This window comes from Octopus bimaculoides, chromosome 9 (genome assembly GCF_046866305.1).
Source record: "Octopus bimaculoides isolate indiv1 chromosome 9, ASM4686630v1, whole genome shotgun sequence".
Taxonomy (NCBI): Eukaryota; Metazoa; Mollusca; class Cephalopoda; order Octopoda; family Octopodidae; genus Octopus; species Octopus bimaculoides.
In genome coordinates this window covers 61,032,995-61,053,981 of record NC_142936.1, presented here as the reverse complement: position 1 = coordinate 61,053,981, position 20,987 = coordinate 61,032,995, and the positions used below count along the sequence as shown (strand labels likewise).

General features: G+C 35.4%; 1 protein-coding gene across 2 annotated transcripts in view; it reads left to right on the top strand.

The window, feature by feature from the left end:
* LOC106871041 (GATOR2 complex protein WDR24) overlaps positions 1 to 20,987 on the top strand; it is a 34,596-nt gene that overhangs the window by 9,507 nt on the left and 4,102 nt on the right. For both annotated transcript variants that reach the window (XM_014917302.3, XM_052970712.2), the window contains 13 exons: positions 647 to 753; positions 998 to 1,123; positions 1,845 to 1,976; positions 3,406 to 3,604; positions 3,852 to 4,076; positions 7,183 to 7,295; positions 8,885 to 9,001; positions 9,731 to 9,854; positions 11,242 to 11,319; positions 12,907 to 13,073; positions 15,603 to 15,860; positions 17,926 to 18,028; positions 19,326 to 19,518. In XM_014917302.3, the coding sequence (XP_014772788.1) occupies positions 647 to 753; positions 998 to 1,123; positions 1,845 to 1,976; positions 3,406 to 3,604; positions 3,852 to 4,076; positions 7,183 to 7,295; positions 8,885 to 9,001; positions 9,731 to 9,854; positions 11,242 to 11,319; positions 12,907 to 13,073; positions 15,603 to 15,860; positions 17,926 to 18,028; positions 19,326 to 19,518 (1,942 nt within the window). The remainder of the gene's footprint in view (positions 1 to 646; positions 754 to 997; positions 1,124 to 1,844; positions 1,977 to 3,405; positions 3,605 to 3,851; positions 4,077 to 7,182; positions 7,296 to 8,884; positions 9,002 to 9,730; positions 9,855 to 11,241; positions 11,320 to 12,906; positions 13,074 to 15,602; positions 15,861 to 17,925; positions 18,029 to 19,325; positions 19,519 to 20,987) is intronic.

Here is a 20,987-nt window from a genome sequence, read left to right as displayed (position 1 = left end):
CAGAAAATGAGTGTGTAGTGGAAGGAAAATGTACTTTTTACCAAATACTGTCTTAATACTGAAACAGACATCATAACAACAACATTTTATTTGAAAACTAAAACAATGGAGATACTTATGAAGGAGAATTAGGATAATTTAATGACAACACCATTATAGAAGAGAGACCAAAAATGGAAGAAACTGAACTTTTTAGAATGTTTGTTAAAACTACATTGTATTCACTACAATTGATTAAATTTTCTTATCTGCTACTTTTGTTTCTCTCTCTTCCTTACAACTGTTTCTCACCTGGTTAACTCTTTTTATACCAACCTGTCTTAGACCACTCCTGTTCCTGTAATATAGAATTTCAAAGTGATCTAAATTAAAACCTTTCATCAACATTTCTTATTAAATTCTGTTCCAAACACCAGCTTAATATGGCTAAGTTGTTTCACTAAATTGTTCGTTGTTTTTAAAACTGATTAAAACAAAGGTAGTGTGTTTCAAAAGAAATGTGGTAACAAAATGGTTAATTTTATTATTTAATAACAAATAAATTTCTATATATTCTTTTAAATAAAATACATAAATATTTTCAAAAGATGTGTATCTAGAGTTTTATGTTGTATACATTCACCACGATTAATCTTTCTCCTTACAGATCATGTTTATATGTCACACAAAAGAACTGTTCACAGAGTTACATTTCATAACAAAGAACCTGCCCTTCTCCTCAGTGGTTCTCAAGATGGAGATATGAAAATATTCGTAAGGCCATTACTGCTTCTTCACCTGTTTATCCTAATCATTTCACACGCTATTGAAAATGCATGTAATATGATAATTGATTATAAAATTATATCCATGTAAATTCAATAATCTTCTATAATTATTTTAGAGGCCTTCTCCATGTAGTAATTATTTCAGAACCCTTTTCTTTCATTCAACTGAATTTCGTCTCTGATTATATATTTCTGTTATATCTATATCAAGGATTTTATTATCTTTACAGGACATCAGACGGAAAGATGTGAGCACAACATTTTCAGCCAAAGAAAGTGTTCGTGATGTTCAGTTTTGTCCACAGAGTTCGGGATATTTCCGCTTTGCTGCCGGATTGGAAAATGGCATTGTTCAGGTCATTAAAAGTGTTTTTTTCTTACGCTTTCCTTTGATTCTTGATTATTGCAAACAGTTGAGAAATTTACTTTTCCAATAGAATGGATTACTAATTAGTTTATTATAGTCCATAGAAATCATGCTTAAAGCAGACATTAAGCACAACACTCCCACCCACCTACTCATCAGATTCTGTCAAACCATCCACTCTATACCAGCATAGAAAATAGGTGTTAAATGATGATGATGGTGGTGGCAATAGTAATAATATTGTATTTTTAAAATGAGTTATTTATACTGAGATTTGCTTGCTGACTGTTTTCCCTTATCTTTGATGTCTGTTGTCTCATATTGACAGCATTTCATTCAATTGTCTGCAATTATCTACAGTTGACATTCTTGTCTATTTCTAAACTTGACTAAATTTTGATCTTTAATTCCTGACTACTGGATCTGTTGCTCAGACTGTTGCTTAACACTTTTGTTATCAACCCCACTGAGACCACCCTCTTGTCCTATGATACAAATTTCTTGTTTTGAAGTGAACTATGTTAAAAGTGTTCATCAAAATATTATGTTAATTTATGTTCCAAACTCCAGCCTAATAGCGACAAAGTTGTCTTACTAAATTTTCTATTATTTTCAAACTTAAATGAAACAATGACGATGTATTTCAATATTTCAGCAGAAATTTGGTAACAGAAGGGTTACAGTTTTTGTTTTTTCTTTCAAATAAATAGGAATGGGATATTCGACGTCCAGATCGTCCTGATAGAGAGATAACAGCTCATACAGGACCAGTGTTCACACTGGACTGGAACCCTATGGACAAAAACTGGCTTGCCACCGGTGGAAGAGATAGAGCTATAAAAGCAAGTAATGTTGTCTGTTATTGTATGCTTTAAAAGTTAGTTTTTCATCCTGTCAAAGGGTGGAGGAATTTGTATGAGTCAATGGCCTTTCAGTAGTGTGTATAAAGAGGAGTTAAGCTCAATAATGAAAAATCCCAGAGCCAGAGTCATAGTGAAGTTATGGGGAGCAGTATGGTGGGTATGAAGTCGGGCATATTGATCTTCAGATTTTCATTTGACATATGATCTTCATTCAGTGAAACTACAAAGCAGTCTGGACAGAAGACCCTCTTCAGTTAACGTTCAACGCAGTTAGTGAATTATTTCCAGTTGATAGAACTGGTGATTCATTAACTCACTTTAGCTACTTGAAAATTAATATGGAGTTCTGGAACTTCATAGTTAGTTTTTCATCCTGTCAAAGTGTGGAGGAACTTGTACGAGTTAATGGCCTTTCAGTGGTGTGTATAAAGAGGAGTTAACCTCACTGATGAAAAATCCCGGAATCAGAGTCATGGTGAGCAGCATGGCAATGTGAAGTTGGACATATTTATCTTCAGTTGAAGATCCAATTCAAGTTAGGTGACTAGTAAATAACAACTAATAAGTAAATGTTAGTTGGTTCAACATTCAGGTCTACTTTTCTCTGCCTTGCTTTCCTGTATCAAATATTGCATTTATTTTTCACTTTCTGAGCAGATTATTTATTGACCTGAACTCCCCCCCCCCCCCCACTAAATCACAGAGTACTTCTGGTTAACTTCTTCAGTGATGTTTTCTCTTGTAGCAAGATAATTAGATATTCTACCTGCATGCATTTATCTAGTGCTGTATGTCAGCAAAAAATATATGTTATTCAAGTAACATCACTGTATCACAAAAGAAATTGTATTGAAGGCCTTTGCAATGAGAGAGATTCTACACTGTTGTCATCCCTTGTATACAGTGTTTTAAAAGTCTACCTCTCAATTGTATTAAAAGTCACAAAGACTCAGTCTCATTTATGTTACTTCAGTTGTTTTATACAGTGGCAATATGAACCATTGTTATTCCTTATCTTGAGAGTAACCTGAAGCCAAATATTATGACATAAAGTAAGAATTGTTACTATATAGAGAATATATCTATTATAGAGAGAACATTCTGAATATATTATACAGATTATATTATACAGAATATTTGCAGAATATATTATACAGTAAATATTGTTGCTATAATGAACATCTTTAAACATTTCATTATATAATTGTAGTTCAAAAAATTAGACCAGATAGCTCAAAGATAAAAGTTGTTGCTATGAATGTGGTGTTGAGATGTATTTGAGTTACAGATATCCATACAACTTCTTTGATGATAAGGAAAGAACATCTTTTAATAAAAGTTTTAAAATTTGCTTTATAAGATATTTTTTGTATCATATATATATGTATGTATTTGTTTTCCAAATCAGGTGTGGGATATGCCTACAAAGAAACTTGTTCATATTGTACATACCATGGCCTCAGTAGCTAGGTGTAAGTGGCGACCTGAGTACAAATATCTTATAGCTAGCAGTTCCCTTCTTGTGGATTTTGCTGTCAATATTTGGGATATTCGTCGACCGTACATTCCCCTGGCTGCCTTTAACAGACACAAAGATGTGGCTTCTGGTATGTAGATCAATACATTTTCACTATTATTTTCATTTCATTTTTTTTTTAATAATGTATTTCTAATAAAGAAATTTAAGAACAGTGTAATTTTAAAGTTATATCTTAAAAATAGATTTAAAAAGAAAACAAACTTTTAGACATTTTGTATAAAACTGTGTATGAAAATACAGTTGCTCACAAATGTATTTTTTTTAATAGTTTTATTATGAATATTGAACTTACTATTGATGTCATTTGATTTCAGGTATTCAGTGGAGAAACAGTCCAAACATCCTCCTCAGCTGTGGTCGTGATGGCTATTTGTGCCAAAATATTTTTAAAGAGGCTCAACGTCCACTTGAACACATTAATCGTGTTGGAGTGAACATAAGTAAAAATGGTGATGTAGCTCAGGCTGTGTGTGAACATTTGTTGAAACCATATCGAGATCAAATCTCAGAAATACATGAACCTACTAATCAGTTCTACTGTAAGTATTCTATTAGTTCTTGTTTAAGTTTCCTGAGAAAGGTGTATCCATTTTTGTTTAGTCAAAAACTAGTAATCATCAAACTGACGTATAGCAGAGATCCATTGTAATAAACCATAAAATCAGTTTTGTAGATAAGAGTCTAACAGCCATATTATGTTATTGATAGTGTTTTTATCAATCCACAATGAATTATAGCTAAAGTTATCAGTAGTGAAATTGTTTATCAGTTAATTGTTTATAGTTTAATGATTCTTATAAAAAGAGAATCGATTGTGTGTTAAGGAAATTGTGAAAAACAATCAAAATTTTGTTGTGTCTGAATTTTCTTCTAAGCACTTATGCACACCAATATATTAAAATCATTATGAAACTCCATTGATGTTTTACAAAACATCTAAGTTCCTTGATAATTTACAAATCATCATGCCACTGACTGTACTGTTACATACAGGGTCACAATTGCCATAAACCACAGCTCACTGACTTTCACTGACATTATGCAGCCATACTCTGCTGGATGGCTTAATGTTAGTGTGCATGAACAACAGAGGGGTTCTGAACTAAGCATAAAACTAGACTTAAGGATAATTAGATGCAAGTGAGAAGACTGTGATGCAGATAGAGGAAAGCAACTATACAAGGAAGTACCAAGGACTCACAGTGAATGGAAGAATCATGTGGCCTGTGTGTTTTCTGTACCCTGTTTATCATTTTGTCCATGTCTTTTTGCAACGTCATGTACCCAGATATGCATCTATATATACATGCAGATGAAGTTATGTACATACATGTACATATATATGCATATACTCATTCATATATATATATATATATATATATATATATATATATATATATATATATCATCATCATCATTTAATGTCTGTGTTCCATGCTAGCATGGATGGAACGGTACCACAAGAGCCGACCAGGCTGAAGCCTGCACCAGACTTCTGTGACTGTTTTGGTAGGATTTGTGGACTAGGTGCTTTTAAGTGGCACCTGCACTGACAGGGTCACCAAGTACTTGCAAGACAAAAACTTTTAAGAGAGGAGGAGGCATTGGAGGATGAAAAGGTTATAGTGAGACAGATACCGGTGTCTTGCTGCAGAGGAAGTACAAGGTTACTTGGCCAGAGAGAGAAAGATCAGGAATGAAGACAGAAAAGAAAATACATGGTTGCCCAACCTGAGGGAAGTGCAGGAGAAAGAGAGAGAGAGAGAGAGAGACTGGGAGACTGCAGGATGGAGATGGTGGCAAAATGCCAGGTATACTCACAAGGAACAGGGATCAGAGTATAAATGAGATGGTTGAGTAAAAGAAGAGAGAGATATAGATAGTGACAAGTGACAGGCATACCCTTGAGGTTCAAATGCCATAATATAAGTGACAGGATAATGTGAAGAGAGTGTGATCAAAGAGTGCAAATAAGTGGCGAAATACCTGGGTATATATAGGTTTAGAGAGGCTACTGGATAGCAGTGATACAGAGGAACGGGTGTGAGGAGAGGATTGGGGAGTGAGAGCTAGATATAATGAATGAATGAGAAAATGTGAGAAAGAGAAGAGATGTAGAATGGTTTGTTGGGGTAGGCTGATGGAAAAGTTTTCTTGTTATGTGTTGGTGGAACACCCAGGTCAGGGGCTAGCACATGACAATAATAGCGTGAGACAAGGCATGTGGGTAGAACACACAGGTCAGGGGCAAGCAGAGAGCAATGATACAGTGGCACCGGGCCAAGAGGACAAGATTGGGAAGTGAGAGGTAATCATAATATATGAAGTGGAAATGTGAAGAAGAGAAGAGATGTAGAGACGTAGTTTGGTTCATTGTGGTAAAGTGTGTGAGATATTTTCTTGTTTAGTGTGGGTGGGACACAGCGCTTCTAGAATTCAGTTTCACTGATGTGGGTGGATCTTCTCAAGAACTTCATATCGCCAGACATCTCGGTCGATGGTCATTTCCTCCATGAGGTCCAACTTCCTGAGATCAGTCCTTACCACTTCATCTCATGTTCCTGGCTCTCCCTCTTCCACGGGTTCATCCACTTTCAGTGATCGGCACTTCTTTATGCAGCTGTCCTCATTCATATGTATCATATGTCCAAACCAACATAGTCTTCTCTCTTGCATGCTACATTTGATTCCTCTTATGCCTAACTTTTCTCTCAGTACATTTGCACTTTGTCATACATGTGCACTGATATTGCACATCCAATGGAGCATACTACCTTCATTTCTCTCCAGTCTATGCATGTCTTCAATATTCAGAGCCTATGTCTCACTACTATGGAGTATAGATGTTTTTACACAATTCTCATATAGTCTTCACTCTGTGAGAGAGGCCTTTTATTGCCAACAGAGGTAATAGCTCTCTGAACTTCCTCCACCCAATTCTTATTCTAGAAACAATACTTTCAGAACATCCGCCATCATAGCTAATTTGGTCACATAGGTAATAGAAACTATCTACAACTCCAAGAGAGCTCTCTGGCCATTTGAGAGAATCTAATTTCTGTGTGCTCTTTGTGCTTTTGTTCCTGCACATCTGCCACATACAAAGACTACTTTATCTGTTAATCTACCTGTGATACCACTGCATCTCTTATGTGTCCATAGTTTACACTGGGTGCACCATCTGACACAAGATCACCTCCTCTATTGCCCTGTCCCCTCTCAAAATTCCTTGGCTTGCAAGTTGTCTGGTGCCATGTAAAAGGCATCCAGTTCACACTGTGAAATGGTTGGCATTTGGAAGGGCATCCATCTATAAAAACAATGCCAAAAATGACCTCACCTGTGCTGGTGCCATGTAAAAGCACTCAGTCCACTCTACAGGGTGGTTGGTGTTAGGAAGGGCAGCCTGGCATAGTCTTCTATCTGGCTGGCTCCTGTCAAAACGTCCAACCCATGCCAGCATGGAAGACAGACGTTAGATGATGATGATGATGATATATATATATTGATACATATATAATATATTTATGGAAGCTCCACTATAATGATGATGCCTTCAACCAACTCAATTTTTCAGAGAATAATGAAGATGAAATTGTTGCTGTTATTTCAATATTTAATGTAGGTATTTTTACTTTCTTTCAGTTGATGAAGCTTCTACCTCTTCACCAAGTTCTGTCTGCCAAATTCTACAGACTGTTGAGCCTTACATGTGGGCCAACAGTAATCTTTATTTATTTTTATCTGATTCTTCCCCAGTAAGTACTCTATCATGTTGTTTGCTCATTTCTGACACAATTACATAGCTTTTGCTTTGTTTAAGTGCAAGTATGGCTGTGTGATTGAGAAACTAGCTTCCAACCATATGGTTTTGGGTTTAGTCCCACTGCATAGCACTTATGCAAGTGTCTTCTACTATAGCCCTGCATCAACCAAAGCCATGTAAATGGAATTGGTAGATGAAAACTAAAAGAAGCCTGTCATAATAAATATATATATATATATAGAAATATGTGTGTGTATGTGTGTACCCTTGTCATGTCACCATGTGATGGTTGTGCATGAGCATCACCATTATACAAATGTCTCAACATGGGGAATATTATCTTGATTGGAAGCAAGTAAGTGTTGGTGACAAGAAGGACACCTTAGCCATAGAAAATCTGCCTCAATAAATTCCATCTGACCCATACAAGCTTGGAAAAGTGGATTTTAAAATGATAATGGCAACAACTATTATTATTGGTTTTATAAAAGAAATCATTATTATTAAGGCAATGAGCTGGCAGAATTGTTAGCACACTGAACAAAATGCTTAGCAGCATTTTGTCCACCTTTACGTTCTGAGTTCAAATTCTACCAGGGTCCATTTTGCCTTTCATCCCTTTGGGGTCAGTTAAATAAGTATTAGTTGAACACTTGGGTTGATGTAATCAATTTGTCCCCTCCCTGAAATTGCTGGCCTTATGCCAAAATTTGAAACCATTATTAAGGCAGTAAGCTGACACAATTTTAGCACAGTCAAAAGGCCTAGTGACATTTCTTCCAAATCTTCCTGAATTCAAATTACTTTTGCCTTTCATCCTTTCAGGGTCAGTAAAATATGTACCATTTGAGCATTGGGGTTGATGTAATCATTTAGCCCAAAATTTCAGGTCTTGTACCTATAGCCTAAAGAATTGTTGGCACTCCGTCGCTTACGACGTTGAGGGTTCCAGTTGATCTGATCAACGGAACAGCCTGCTCATGAAATTAACGTGCAAGTGGCTGAGCACTCCACAGACACGTGTACCCTTAACGTAGTTCTCGGGGATATTCAGCGTGACACAGTGGGACAAGGCTGGCCCTTTGAAATACAGGCACAACAGAAACAGGAAGAAAGAGTGAGAGAAAGTTGTGGTGAAAGAGTACAGCAGGGTTCGCCACCATCCCCTGCTGGAGCCTCGTGGAGCTTTAGGTGTTTTCGCTCAATAAACACTCACAACGCCCGGTCTGGGAATCGAAACCACGATCCTATGACCGCGAGTCCGCTGCCCTAACCACTGGGCCATTGCGCCTCCACTAGCCTAAAGAATTATCATTCCTATAATTGACTAGTTTTTGGTTTATTTCTATTATTTACTAAATTAAGTGCAGCTGAATATTGTATACAATAAGCTGATTATTAGTATCAATATCTCACCTTTTCTCACTTTCATTTTATCTCTTGTTCAGAATTATCATCTAGGTCTTACCACTCCCAGTTAATGAACAAAATTTAGCATTAACTTTCTGCCTTTTTTGTAATTACATAATTATACTTTAACTCATTAATATTACTAATTAAGTTTACTCATATTCTTTCCAGGATCTTTCTATGGACTGGTTTATTAATACTGCTAATATGTACAAACTTAATGGTAAATCTTTTGAAGAAATCTGTGACCATAATGCTTCTGTTGCTCAAAGACTAAATAGAAAACAGGTAAATATTTTATTTCTAATTTTGAAAATATTATTTTGTAGTTGTTGGTTGGTGAGAGTTGTTCAATATCGTTCTTTTTCTTTGAAATTGCTACCCTATCCCTGTTAGCAAGGATATACTATACAATACACAGAGAAAACAAATAATCTTTATCCATTGTCGTACCATGTGTACAGGTTAGATAATCAGTATCTTAGCTTATATCATGTTTGTAAAAGATAGTCCCTGCTCTTGTTTATAGCATGTGTCTAAATCATGTTAATGTCTTCTCTGTGTGTGTGTTTGTTTTGCCTCCATTTTTCCTAACAAGCATGGATTAGACAGATAATAGGCATATTTTACAGCTGGATGCTTGCCCTTCCTGAAGCTAATTAGTACCTGTTTTTCAAATGAATCTCTTATCCACATAGTTTTGAAGGCATCAAGTAAGCCAATGCTTTATTGACAGAAGTGACAAGAGCAACATTTGAGTGTCAGAACATTTGTAAAAGCAAGTGCTGATGTACACAAACACACACACACACATTGTGCTTTTTTTCAGTTTCCATCTCCCAAATCCACTCACATGGCTTTGGTCTGCCTCAGGGGTAGGTCTATAGCAGAAGCCACCTATCTATATCATACTCATATATATATAAATGTGTTATGTTGATATTTCTGTGCTATATTGATATTTGTCTACTTGTAAATTATAAAGGTATTTATATTGACTTATTTGGTCTTCTGTAGGTGTACCTTACTTGGATGATTCTAAAGACATTGTATTCATGTACTTCTCCAAGTAACCTTACTCCACCATACCACTCTGGTCCAGGATATTCTGTCCTTAGTGATAAACCTGATATGGAGAAGAGTAAGTACTCATTAAATTCTTTCTAAAAGGCTTATGGTTAACTTTTTTACATTGTCTTTCATCACTGTCATATTCACTTTTCCATGCTTGCATGGGTTAGGTGGGTCTTTCCCAACATAGCATGCCAGCATTTGTTGCATTCCTTTGTGGGATTCAGCCTCCTAACATCAGCCATCACTTTTTCTACATCCATCTTTCTCTCCCACAGTTTCCTTCATCATCGAGCTCCTGGTACTTTTTTTTATCATCCATACACATCATTTATCCATACCAACAGTCATCTCTTACATTCTACCTTTGACCCCGCATACACCCACTTTCTCCCTCAGTTCATTTATTTATAACATTTTATTCATGCACACTAACATGACACATCCAGTAGCACATGCTTGCTTCATTTGTCTCCAGCCTTTGAACATCCTCAACATTCAGTACCCACATCTCATTGCCAGGCAGCATTACAGGTCATGCAAAAGCAGCATACAATCTATCCTTCACTGGTGATTTTGTGAAAGACATGGAAATCACACAGTCTCAGCTGTCCTCTCATATAGATTTGAAGTTTTAGTGCCTTCTTTAATTATGACTCAAAATAATGAAATTTTCTATATATAAACTAGGAGAAAAGGAGTATAAATATTTTCTAAGAGAGTATGAAATATATACTGTCTCTAAAAGTGACAAACTAATACCATTCATTTGAAAAAGAACTTCCTACATCATTGTTATATATTTATCATATGATATATGTTATGTACATTTTCTTTCTTCCTTTCTCTCTCTCTCTCTCTCTCATATATATATATATATATATATAGATATATAGATATATATATATATATATATATATATATATATATATATATATATATATATATATATATATATATAGCATGGAAAGCGGACGTTAAACGATAATATATATATCTTTGACCTTTTTATTTTCTCCTTAGTTGTTTTGGTCTCCCTCTAGCTTTTCTTAATTGGCTATTTCTGATGTTTAGTGTGTGTATGTAAGCATGAAGAATTTTATGGCAAATGACTACATTAATCATGAATTTTCCATGCAGTTTTTAAAGTTTTTCACTATTTTAAATGTGTACCATATGCCTGAATCATTAAGCCACAGTTTCCTACTTTGTTATTGATATTACATTGCATTCTAAGATTAGTTTACATTATTTCACTTGCCTTAGTTTAAAAAATAGACACTTCATTACATTTTGTACAAAGTAGTCTTTAAAGAAAGGTTAAATACTTTTGATAATTGAACCTGTCTGAAAATTGTTCCCAGTTTGCAAGAATTAGACAGATAGTTTTGGTTAAAATACATACATACATACTCCCCTCCCCTTTCATTCTAATGTCTATTTTCTATATTTTACAGTTGGGAAAATTGCTGATGCAACACCTGAGAAAAGTTGTGAAGTTGAAAAAGATAATCCATTGGGAGAAAATACATCAGGTGCGTTGTCTATTATTTATGAAGGTGGTTTCATATCTTGATGAATCCCAATATTTTAACATTACTGAAATATTCCATATGCCTATGTATCTTGGGATATATTACCAGTGAAAAACATTACATATGATGTATGTACTCTAGTTATCTTAAGATGTATTAAAACTGAAAGTAAAGCAAATCCAAAAGTAAAAGCATCTTACTCACTGTCATGATGTACAACCCATAATCCATACACCTATTGAAAAGATAATTTTAAATTAATGATGATAGTGATAATTTATATCAAACTAGCAGGCATACTCGGCATTGCTCGAGATTTAAATGGCATAGTTTGTATATATGGTACAGTTAAGTTGAAACGTGATATGGGGAAGTGCAGCGCTGATGACAAAACATTTGTGGAGTAAATGAAGGGCTCATTCAACTAAGTGACCTGTCATGCATCCATATAAAAGATTCCAGGCCCTAACCTTGTCATGGAAAAGCGAGTGGGGGGGGAGTATGTGATTTTTGAATGCACCAAAAAGCTCTCAGTGGATATACTCTCCTTTGCAGCTGTCAGCACAACCACTACCACACTGAACAATCAGCAGACATAGGAACTACATCTATGTGATAAATTAAGTCTGTGGGCACTCTCAACAGCATTACATGAAAGAAATGATATGGTAAGGCGTTGGGGGTCGTTGGCAAGGAAGTGCTTGAAAACAACACTGTCATGCGATATTTCAGTTTGGAATCAATAGTTGTGGCTCAACTGTGCACTCCTTTGTGTAAACAGCATGTAACCATTGTGAACACAACTCAGCTCCCAAATGGAAACGATTCTGCATGCAGCATCAGGGTATGCAAGGTCACATTAAGGACATGGTCTCTAACAAACGTGGTTGGGTTGCTGACATGGTTGAGAATCAGTAGTCATGGCTGAACTGTGCACTGCTTTGTGTAAACAGCGTGTGACTATTGTGAGGAAACTCAGCTCCCAAACGAAAGCAGTTCTGCATGCAGCGTTTGGGCACTCATGGTCACATTTAAGGACACGATCTCTAACGTGGTTGGGTCTTAGACACCATAATTTAGTAGGTTATGTACACGTGATATTTTCGTTTGTAATCAATAGATGAAGAATATTTGTATGAGCTTTGTCTATGCTTAGAAGAAAGACTTTAATACTGAAGCTAAAAGAAAATAGTTGATTAGTTGCTCAGGATTTAACATATTTTAGCATATTTTTCATAATAAACATAGTGCATTTCAAACGGTTTTTATTCCAACAAATCGCTACCTATGGTACTACGGGAACAGGCTATTATTGCTACCACTTATACACTGCAGTTTGAAGTCTACATTGGTTCATCCATTTAATACAACCTACTTATATCATTTCAGTTGTTGTTTTTTCCTGTTTGAACAGAAGCATTATGTGAAAAATTTTAAGAGTCTAAAACCATCTCTGGAACATAAGTAGTGTATGTTCCCCGTTTGGAGAAAATCAGTTACAAACTTTAGAAGTTCTGCAGGTTTACACACACACACACACACACATATCCTCAGTTTTATATACAGAGATTTTTTTTTTTTCTACAGGATGCAGTGAAGAAGAATCTGACCCAGAAAATGAAGTTCAAGAAAAAAATTTAGCAAACATTGCCACTGGTTTAGCCAGTCAGACAGGAGACTTTTTCTTTGGTGAAGGAGATACAGATTTCTCTTATGACCTAGAAGATGCTGACAGTGTACTTCATGATAAACATGTTTGTATTAACTTTGATGGCATTTTCAGTAAAACTTTAACAAAAGCTTCTGTTTTTATAAGATTTCTTTTACCTTTACTTTGCACTCTTTAAATATATATCACTCCTCTCATTACTCTTCCTTTTCTTTAACGCTTTCTTTGGTTTTTCATTTGGGGAGATATTTTCAACTTCATAGAAAACATCTTTGTCAAGATCATGGTGTCAAATACATAAATAATCTTTAGTTTCTTTCATCATAGAAAGGAGTTTGGTCTGACAGTTATAGATTGTATAGTTTTTAACTTATGGGAACAGTATATAACTGAAAAATATTTTGTTAGCCTCCTTTTCTGAGTACAGATCCTCTCATAGGTTAAGCTTGCTGTAAGATGTTTCTTAATTACTTTTATACCCTGATGTTGGATATAGAACAAAGCGAGGGGAAGAAATATTTACATGACACAATACGATTACTATTACACGGGATTCAACACTCTCAATCAATGGCTCACAGGGAACTGCTTGCTCCAGTTGCTCACAGTATTTTATAGCAATGTGTCAGTCTACTTTTAGTCACTTGAGGTTGGACAGAATCCTTCCACAACATCTCCCCTTTTTAAAATTAGTCTCCCCTAACTTCTCCCCTTTTAAGAATTAAAAAAACTTTGCCACCTAACTTGAAGAATTTTGAAGTTTTTTTGTTTGCCCATTTTTTATTTTCACTTGCTATCAACTTATCATCAAAAACTGATCTGATCTTTGTAGCAAACATCAATTCTGCAGGTGACATTCCAGACGGGGGTATTCAGATTAGATGTTACTCAGTACACTCTTAGAAATTGTTGACGTGCAAGGTCGTCCATTTCTTCATTGTTCGCCTTTTTCAACACCCTCTTAGAAGTGTCAACAAAATGCTCAGCTTATCCAGTTGACCAAGGATAATACAGCAGAGTGGTGGTATGTTCAGTGACAAACACTTTACAAAATTTGCTGAACTTTTATGAAGTAAATTGAGTTCCATTATCAGACACAATGATATCAAGAATACCACATCTGGCGAACAATTCATATAAAAAGTTTACTGTAACCACAGATGTTCGCTTTTTACACTCATGCACTTTAGGCCACTTTGAAAAACTGTCCACAAGGTAATATGAACCCTTAGGTGGACCTGTGTAATCAACATGCAGTCTGGACCATGGAATATCTGTTTTTGCAGTTAGGACACATCCTCTGCATTCTTTCACTAGTTCTTCAATGTCATGGTCCATTGTTGGCCAATATACATAACTTCTCATTAATGATTTCATTCTCAAAATCCCTGGCTGATTCCTTTAGTAATCACTTCTGTAGTGTGGCTGGTACTACACCCTTTTGTGCGTACATCAACACATTGTTACACATTAAGAATGGGTTTGCATTTGTGTTGAACATATTTTTATCTCATTTAGCCTTCAGCATTTCTTTAATTTTTTTTTAATGAATTTATCATTTTCTGATTTTAATTTTATGTCTTGTAATGTAACTGGCAGTTCACATATGACGTTACACAAAACATTTTTAATCTCATCTTTGTCGCCACTTTTATCTCCTGGTGCTAGATATATGATTTAAAGAAGTAGGAGGAAGAAATATTTACATGATGCAATACAATTACTATTAAACGAGACTCAATGCTCTCAATCAATGGCTCGCAATGAACTGCTTATTCCAATTGCTCACAGTACTTCATTTTATAGTAATGTGTCAGTCCACTTTTAGTCACTTGGGAGTGGATGGAATCCATCCACAACAATTACTTAATGCTAATAAAACCAGCAAATCTACATTACTACAATTACTCTATACTTACATTTACTACATCATACTTAATATATGCACAGACTGTTAGGAGTGTTCAACATGCTAGAAATGGCAGCCAAATCTTCCTTAAAGTTCACCCTTCTATCTTAAAAAAAACAGAAGGATACTTTGAATATGACGCATAAAAAAGGCAGAACAGACACTGTTGAATGGTATTGGTCGTAGGTCTATTCAGTCAGAGCTAACCTGAGGTTAGATAACAACACTACACTGCATCAAATGTACCCTTACTATTACTACACTACACTACTACATTAAATGCTTCTTTGGAGAAGTCAGCCCCTCAACAAAAATTAGTGTTAAAATATCCTGTACAAATTCAGTTTGATCAACTTTCAGACACAACAATGACATCGGTAGTTTAGACATGTAATGTAATATAAAAATATCTAACTAAGTAAACTGTATTGAGAGCACATCTTATCATGTTTTATACTTATGAGTGATTTACAGCATTTGGTCATGTTTCCTTCAGTTTATTTGCTTTTAGATCAATCTTAAAAGAAGTGTCATCTGCTGTTATGACAACTGCATGATAAAGATGATGATTATGAATGATTTTAAAAGAATATTTTATGTGTTTTAGTTGTTAAAAATTCATCAAAAGAATTTGTATTAAGATGTTAGTTAGACATTTTAAAATCTATCTTCTTTACATTCAGTATAATTTTTTTTTTCCAACAGGATTGGTCTCTTCCAGCAGAAGCCTTCCAACCTCGTCATGAACTTGAGTTTAGCAATGCACCACCAGTGCCTCCTCCTCACTATTCACCTGCAAATGACAGCGATGGCAATTCATTTCAAGCTACAAGTAACAACCATAAAGAGACAATCAGTAATGGTGCTGCAGTGAACGATCTCTATATCAATGTGAAACTTCCCATTATACCACAGTGGGACTGTAGCTCCTTGGTTACAGATATACTTGTTGCTTATGCTGAAGTAAGTCAGTAATCATAGTACTTTATAGCTTTATATACAGTTAGTAGTTAATCTTTTCACAACTGCAAGGATTTATATGGTGTTAAGTGGAAGAGAGGTAAATCTCCCCTCAGGGTAGAGCTCTGCTCTCTTACAAATACCCTGAGAAGCAACTATTTCATGCTGTTAAGAAAACTGAGACATGTCAAATTAAGTGTCCTGCAAAGAGATTTGAATGGATGCAAGCCTATTTGAAATTACCCAGTTGGACATTTCAGTACATATTTCTTACCTTACCAAACTGAGGTTTGGGGTTGCCCAAAATCACAGTGCAATACAGTAATCACTCGCCATAACACTGTTCACCTATTGCGCCCTCAGTACATCACAAATTTTTCTGGCTAATATATGTAAATTTATATTGTGGACTCCTCAGTATATCACGGGTTTCTGTGGCTGATAGGTATTTAGATCTTTTTAGATTTTAATTATCTCTCTGGTAAAATAAGCATTTTCATGTCTAAAAAAAGACACAGGTACTCCTAAGAGTGTGGAGAGAGTTTATAAAAGCTTAAATATATAAAAATGAAACAAATATATACAAATTATAAAAATAATTTAAAAAAATATACAGTACAGTACTGTTTCTACTTCATGGATTTTTACCTATCGTGGGTTTTTTGGAATGTAACACTTGCAATAGCCAAGGGATTACTGTATCTGTAGCAAAATCCAAATTTTAGACAGGAATGTCAAACATTTGTTGAGCAATTTCAGATGCAACAAAACTAATGTTTAGAAAAATTTTTAATTTACAAAATTGCTTTGTAGTATTTGCCATATCCCAAAGTCTGTTAATTGTAATTATCTCAATCCACATCTATTTCACAAAGTTATAGTCTCTTTGTAATGATGAATCCTGCAATTTTTAAAATGTAATCCTTTTCTGAATCACACACAAATAAGTATAGGCATAACTATTTGGTCAAAAAGTTTGCTTCCGAATCACATGGGTTTGGGTTTATTCCCACTGTGTGACACCTTGGATAAGTGCCTTCTATTATGGTCTTGGACCACCCAAAGCCTTGTGAATGGATTTGGTACATGGAAACTGAAAGATGCCTGTCATGTGTATGTGTTTTGTACCTCCTTGTTGTAACATTATGTGATGGTTGCAAATGAGTGTCACTGGCACACAAGTGGTGTCATTCATTTCCAATCTTCAATAAAAACATGTCTGCCCAAAGAGAAATATTATACTGCTTGGAAATGAGTAAAGGTTGGTGACAAAAGGGCAGCCAACATAAAACATCTGCTTCAACAAATTCTGCCTGACCCATGCAAGCATGGAAATGTGAATCTTAAATTGATGATGATGAAGTATGCAGAGTGCTAGAGCCTATCTTCAGTTTATGTATTATTAGGTGAATGTAAAGTCAATCTTCCACTGGATATGACTCCAGTCTATTGTAGGTGACTTTTTCACTGGATGAATTGAATTTATTAGTACATGCCATTAAACTATTCCCCCAATTCTATAGTGCTGCCACTTTCCCCTTTCATGAATTATGCTACTTATAGTATCTAGTTTGAGAGCTGTATAGACTTGTTCATTGTTTTGGCTTGGCTGTGAACAAAAGACAGGATCCTCTCAGCGACAGGATACAAGTCAAAAATCTTAACTGGTTACACAGTAGAGGTTCTATTGATTTGTAATATGTACTCTCAGTCCCAAAATGAATTGAGAATAAATTTTTAGGATGATTTTTATCAAACATGGTCTTCTTTAGCTCTCTTACATGACTGTTGCTTCTTATATGCCACCTCATGAAGTGTAATAATTTAAGGTGCTAAAATTCTGATTATATGTTCAAACTTTACTACAGCTGTAATGTTACTTGGTTGACAAACAATTTCCAAATTTCATATTTGTTACAAAGATGTTGAATTGTAATATGAAGTGATATGTAAATGCAAAGCTTTGTTAAAACATTTTTATTCATTCTAAGACAGAAAATAGATATAGAAATTTGTTTCTTAAAGTTAATAGTTGTATAAAACATTAGTGTAATATCTCTTATTCAAGGAGGACATTCAGTCAACTGTTTCTATGCTGATTGTCCTGGGGGATCGCATCCAGCCAGAAATTGATCTGGAAGTGCGGACAAGTTGGTTCCTAGCCTATATTGGTATGTAAAATTTCTTTTAATGTTGTTTTGCATGGGTTATTAAAAAAATTTTCTGTTCAGCATAAATACATCATCAGTGAAAATATAATATGTTTGTGATTAACTCTGATTAGCTCTGTTTTAGTCAGTAGATTATCACATTCACTATTGGCCTCTATCCAATCATTAAATCATTTTAAAAGAATTTCTTTGTGGTATACTTTAAAGTCTATAAATTCTATATAAATTAAATGTTTATATTTAAAACAGAGTTCAAATATATGAGCAGTGCACGTACTTAAATTAAGAACAATCTAAAAACAATACACAGATTTAAGTGTGAGGAAACAGCTTCTCTTTAAGGCACCAAATATAGTAATCATTACTTCAAAGGGTCAATAAAAAGTCATTTATTCATATCTGTCAGATTTTAATGTTTGCTATGTTTAAAAAAGTAAAGGTTTATTCCTTTCAACCTTATATTTCATTGTCAACCATCATCATCATCATAATGTATTCAACAATTCCTTAGTGAATTGTCAGTACTAAGTGTCTATGAGATGTGGGTTTGAGTTCCACCAGATTCTTACATCTTTCTAATATGTACATAGGTGCAACTATAAATGTGTGGCTAAGATGCTTGCTTCCCAAACATGTTGGCTTTGGTTAAGTTCCACTACATGACACATTGGGCAAGTGTCTTCTGCTATAAGCTCTGGCTGACCAAACCTCGTGATTGGATTTGGGTGACAGAAAATTGACAGAAGGCGGTGAGCTGGCAGAAACGTTAGCACGCCGGGCGAAATGCTTAGCTGTATTTCGTCTGCCGTTACGTTCTGAGTTCAAATCCCGTTGAGGTTGACTTTGCCTTTCATCCTTTTGGGGTCGATAAATTAAGTACCAGTTACACACTGGAGTCGATGTAATCAACTTAATCCCTTTGTCTGTCCTTGTTTGTCCCCTCTATGTTTAGCCCCTTGTGGGCAATAAAGAAATACGAAAATTGACAGAATACTGTCGTGTGTGCTTGACATCATGTGACGATTTATAAACATTTCACCATTGTACAAGCGATATTGTTCATTTCCAGTCTTCTGTGAAAAATATATCTGGCCATGGGAAACAGCAGAGAATTGATAACAGGAAGGACTTCTGACTGTAGAAAACCTGCTTTAGTGAATGCACGGAAAAGTGGACTTTAAATGATGATGATAATAATGATATTCTTTATATTTGCAGGTTTTGTTTGAAGATAAAACATAATCCAAATATATTAATTTTTGATACATCTTGAATGAAATTTTGCTTTGTTTTTCAGAATTATTAGGACAATTTAAACAATGGTCAGTTATTGCTGATGTGATTAGACTTAGTAAAATCCCTGAAGTTTCCATGTTAAACCAACAGTCTTCAAATATCCTCACCATGTGTCATAGATGTAACAAAACACTGACCAACTGTAGTTGGTTTTGTAGCAAATGTCGAACAATTGTTGGTGTGTGTGGTGTATGGTAAGTATTTCATGTTTTGTTACTTTCCATGTCCATTGCTTTCTGTTTTTTCTTTTGAAAATAGCGAGTTACTCAAATTATTATCTTAAAAAATCTCAGTCATGTTCACTGCAGGTATTTCATTAAACCAGTTATGAAAAACTATCAAAACTTTTGGAGAAAGTTGTCTTGTGATGTGTCTCATCTTTTAATTCTCCAAAAAACTGAATTAAATTTCTGCTCTATTTACATCATACTTTGAAAGGTTTAACTTTTGACTGATTCAACTATAGATCTATGGCTCAGGTCAGGTGTGGGGATATGCACTGTTGCAACATGTTGCACTGTTGCAACATGTTGCTGCATTCACTGAAAGTCAAGCAGCTGCCTTTGACTGCTTAGTCATTGATTTCTTATTTAAGAATGACACAAATATTTTATAGTGATATTGGATAAGTTCCCATAGGTGCATTCTGCATAAAAATCAACAGCATATACTTAATCTAGTAAACCAAAATTAAACTTTAATTAATTGGAATTGTAACAATAATGTGAAGGAAATTCATTAGCATTAATAAAGGTTATTCAAAATTATCAAAGGAGAAAACTCTGAAATTTTAATCAATGGAACTATGCATAGTTTGTGGGATAATTATGTCCTTCTTCCAGTCAGGCAATATAATGCCACTGTTACAAATGGAGCAGATGATCTGCTACAAGAACAAGACTGCAGCAGGTCCACTTTTCTTGATCATCTCCTCATGGATGCCCCAAATACAGGCTGCCTTCCAGCCCTTCAGCTGATTTACTGCTGTATGAACCTCTTCTTCAGACAGCAGATCACTGCTGACTGGCTGGTTGGTCACCAGTGCTGAAGACATTGTGGTATTCAGATCAGTACTAGGTGGATTCACTTTATACAACTCCTCAAAGTGTGTTGCCCAGCAAGCCACCATCTCAGGTCCTAAAAAGACTTGGATGAACTGGTGCAGTTGTGAACTCATTGGACAAGGGTGTTTGGCACAGCCAGTATCTGAGCAGGAGGACAAAGGTTTAGGTCTCTGGTCCTCCCTGTCCTGCTCTGTTGTTGTGAAAGTTGGACACTGTCTGGAGCCCTTAGCAGCCACCTGACCTCCTTCAGTACCAGGATACTTTGCAGGATTATGGGTTGCCATTGGTCAGAGTTCATATGCAACCAACAACTCTATTTTGAAACTATGATGCACCCTGTTACTTCTATGATTCAAAAGTGTTAGCTCGGACTGTTTGGCTATATTGCTCAATTTACTAAGTTAGACCCTGCTTACTGTGTATTATCCACTGAGGATCTGATTGAGTTGATGGCTTGTGTTGGTCAACCACATACCACATAGTCATGGCAGATACAAAGGTATCTTGTGGAGATGGGGGACCTACTGGGATTCTGCTCAGCTGGTTGCCAGGGAGGACCCAGGAATATACCAACAGATGGTGAATGCTGCAACATGTTG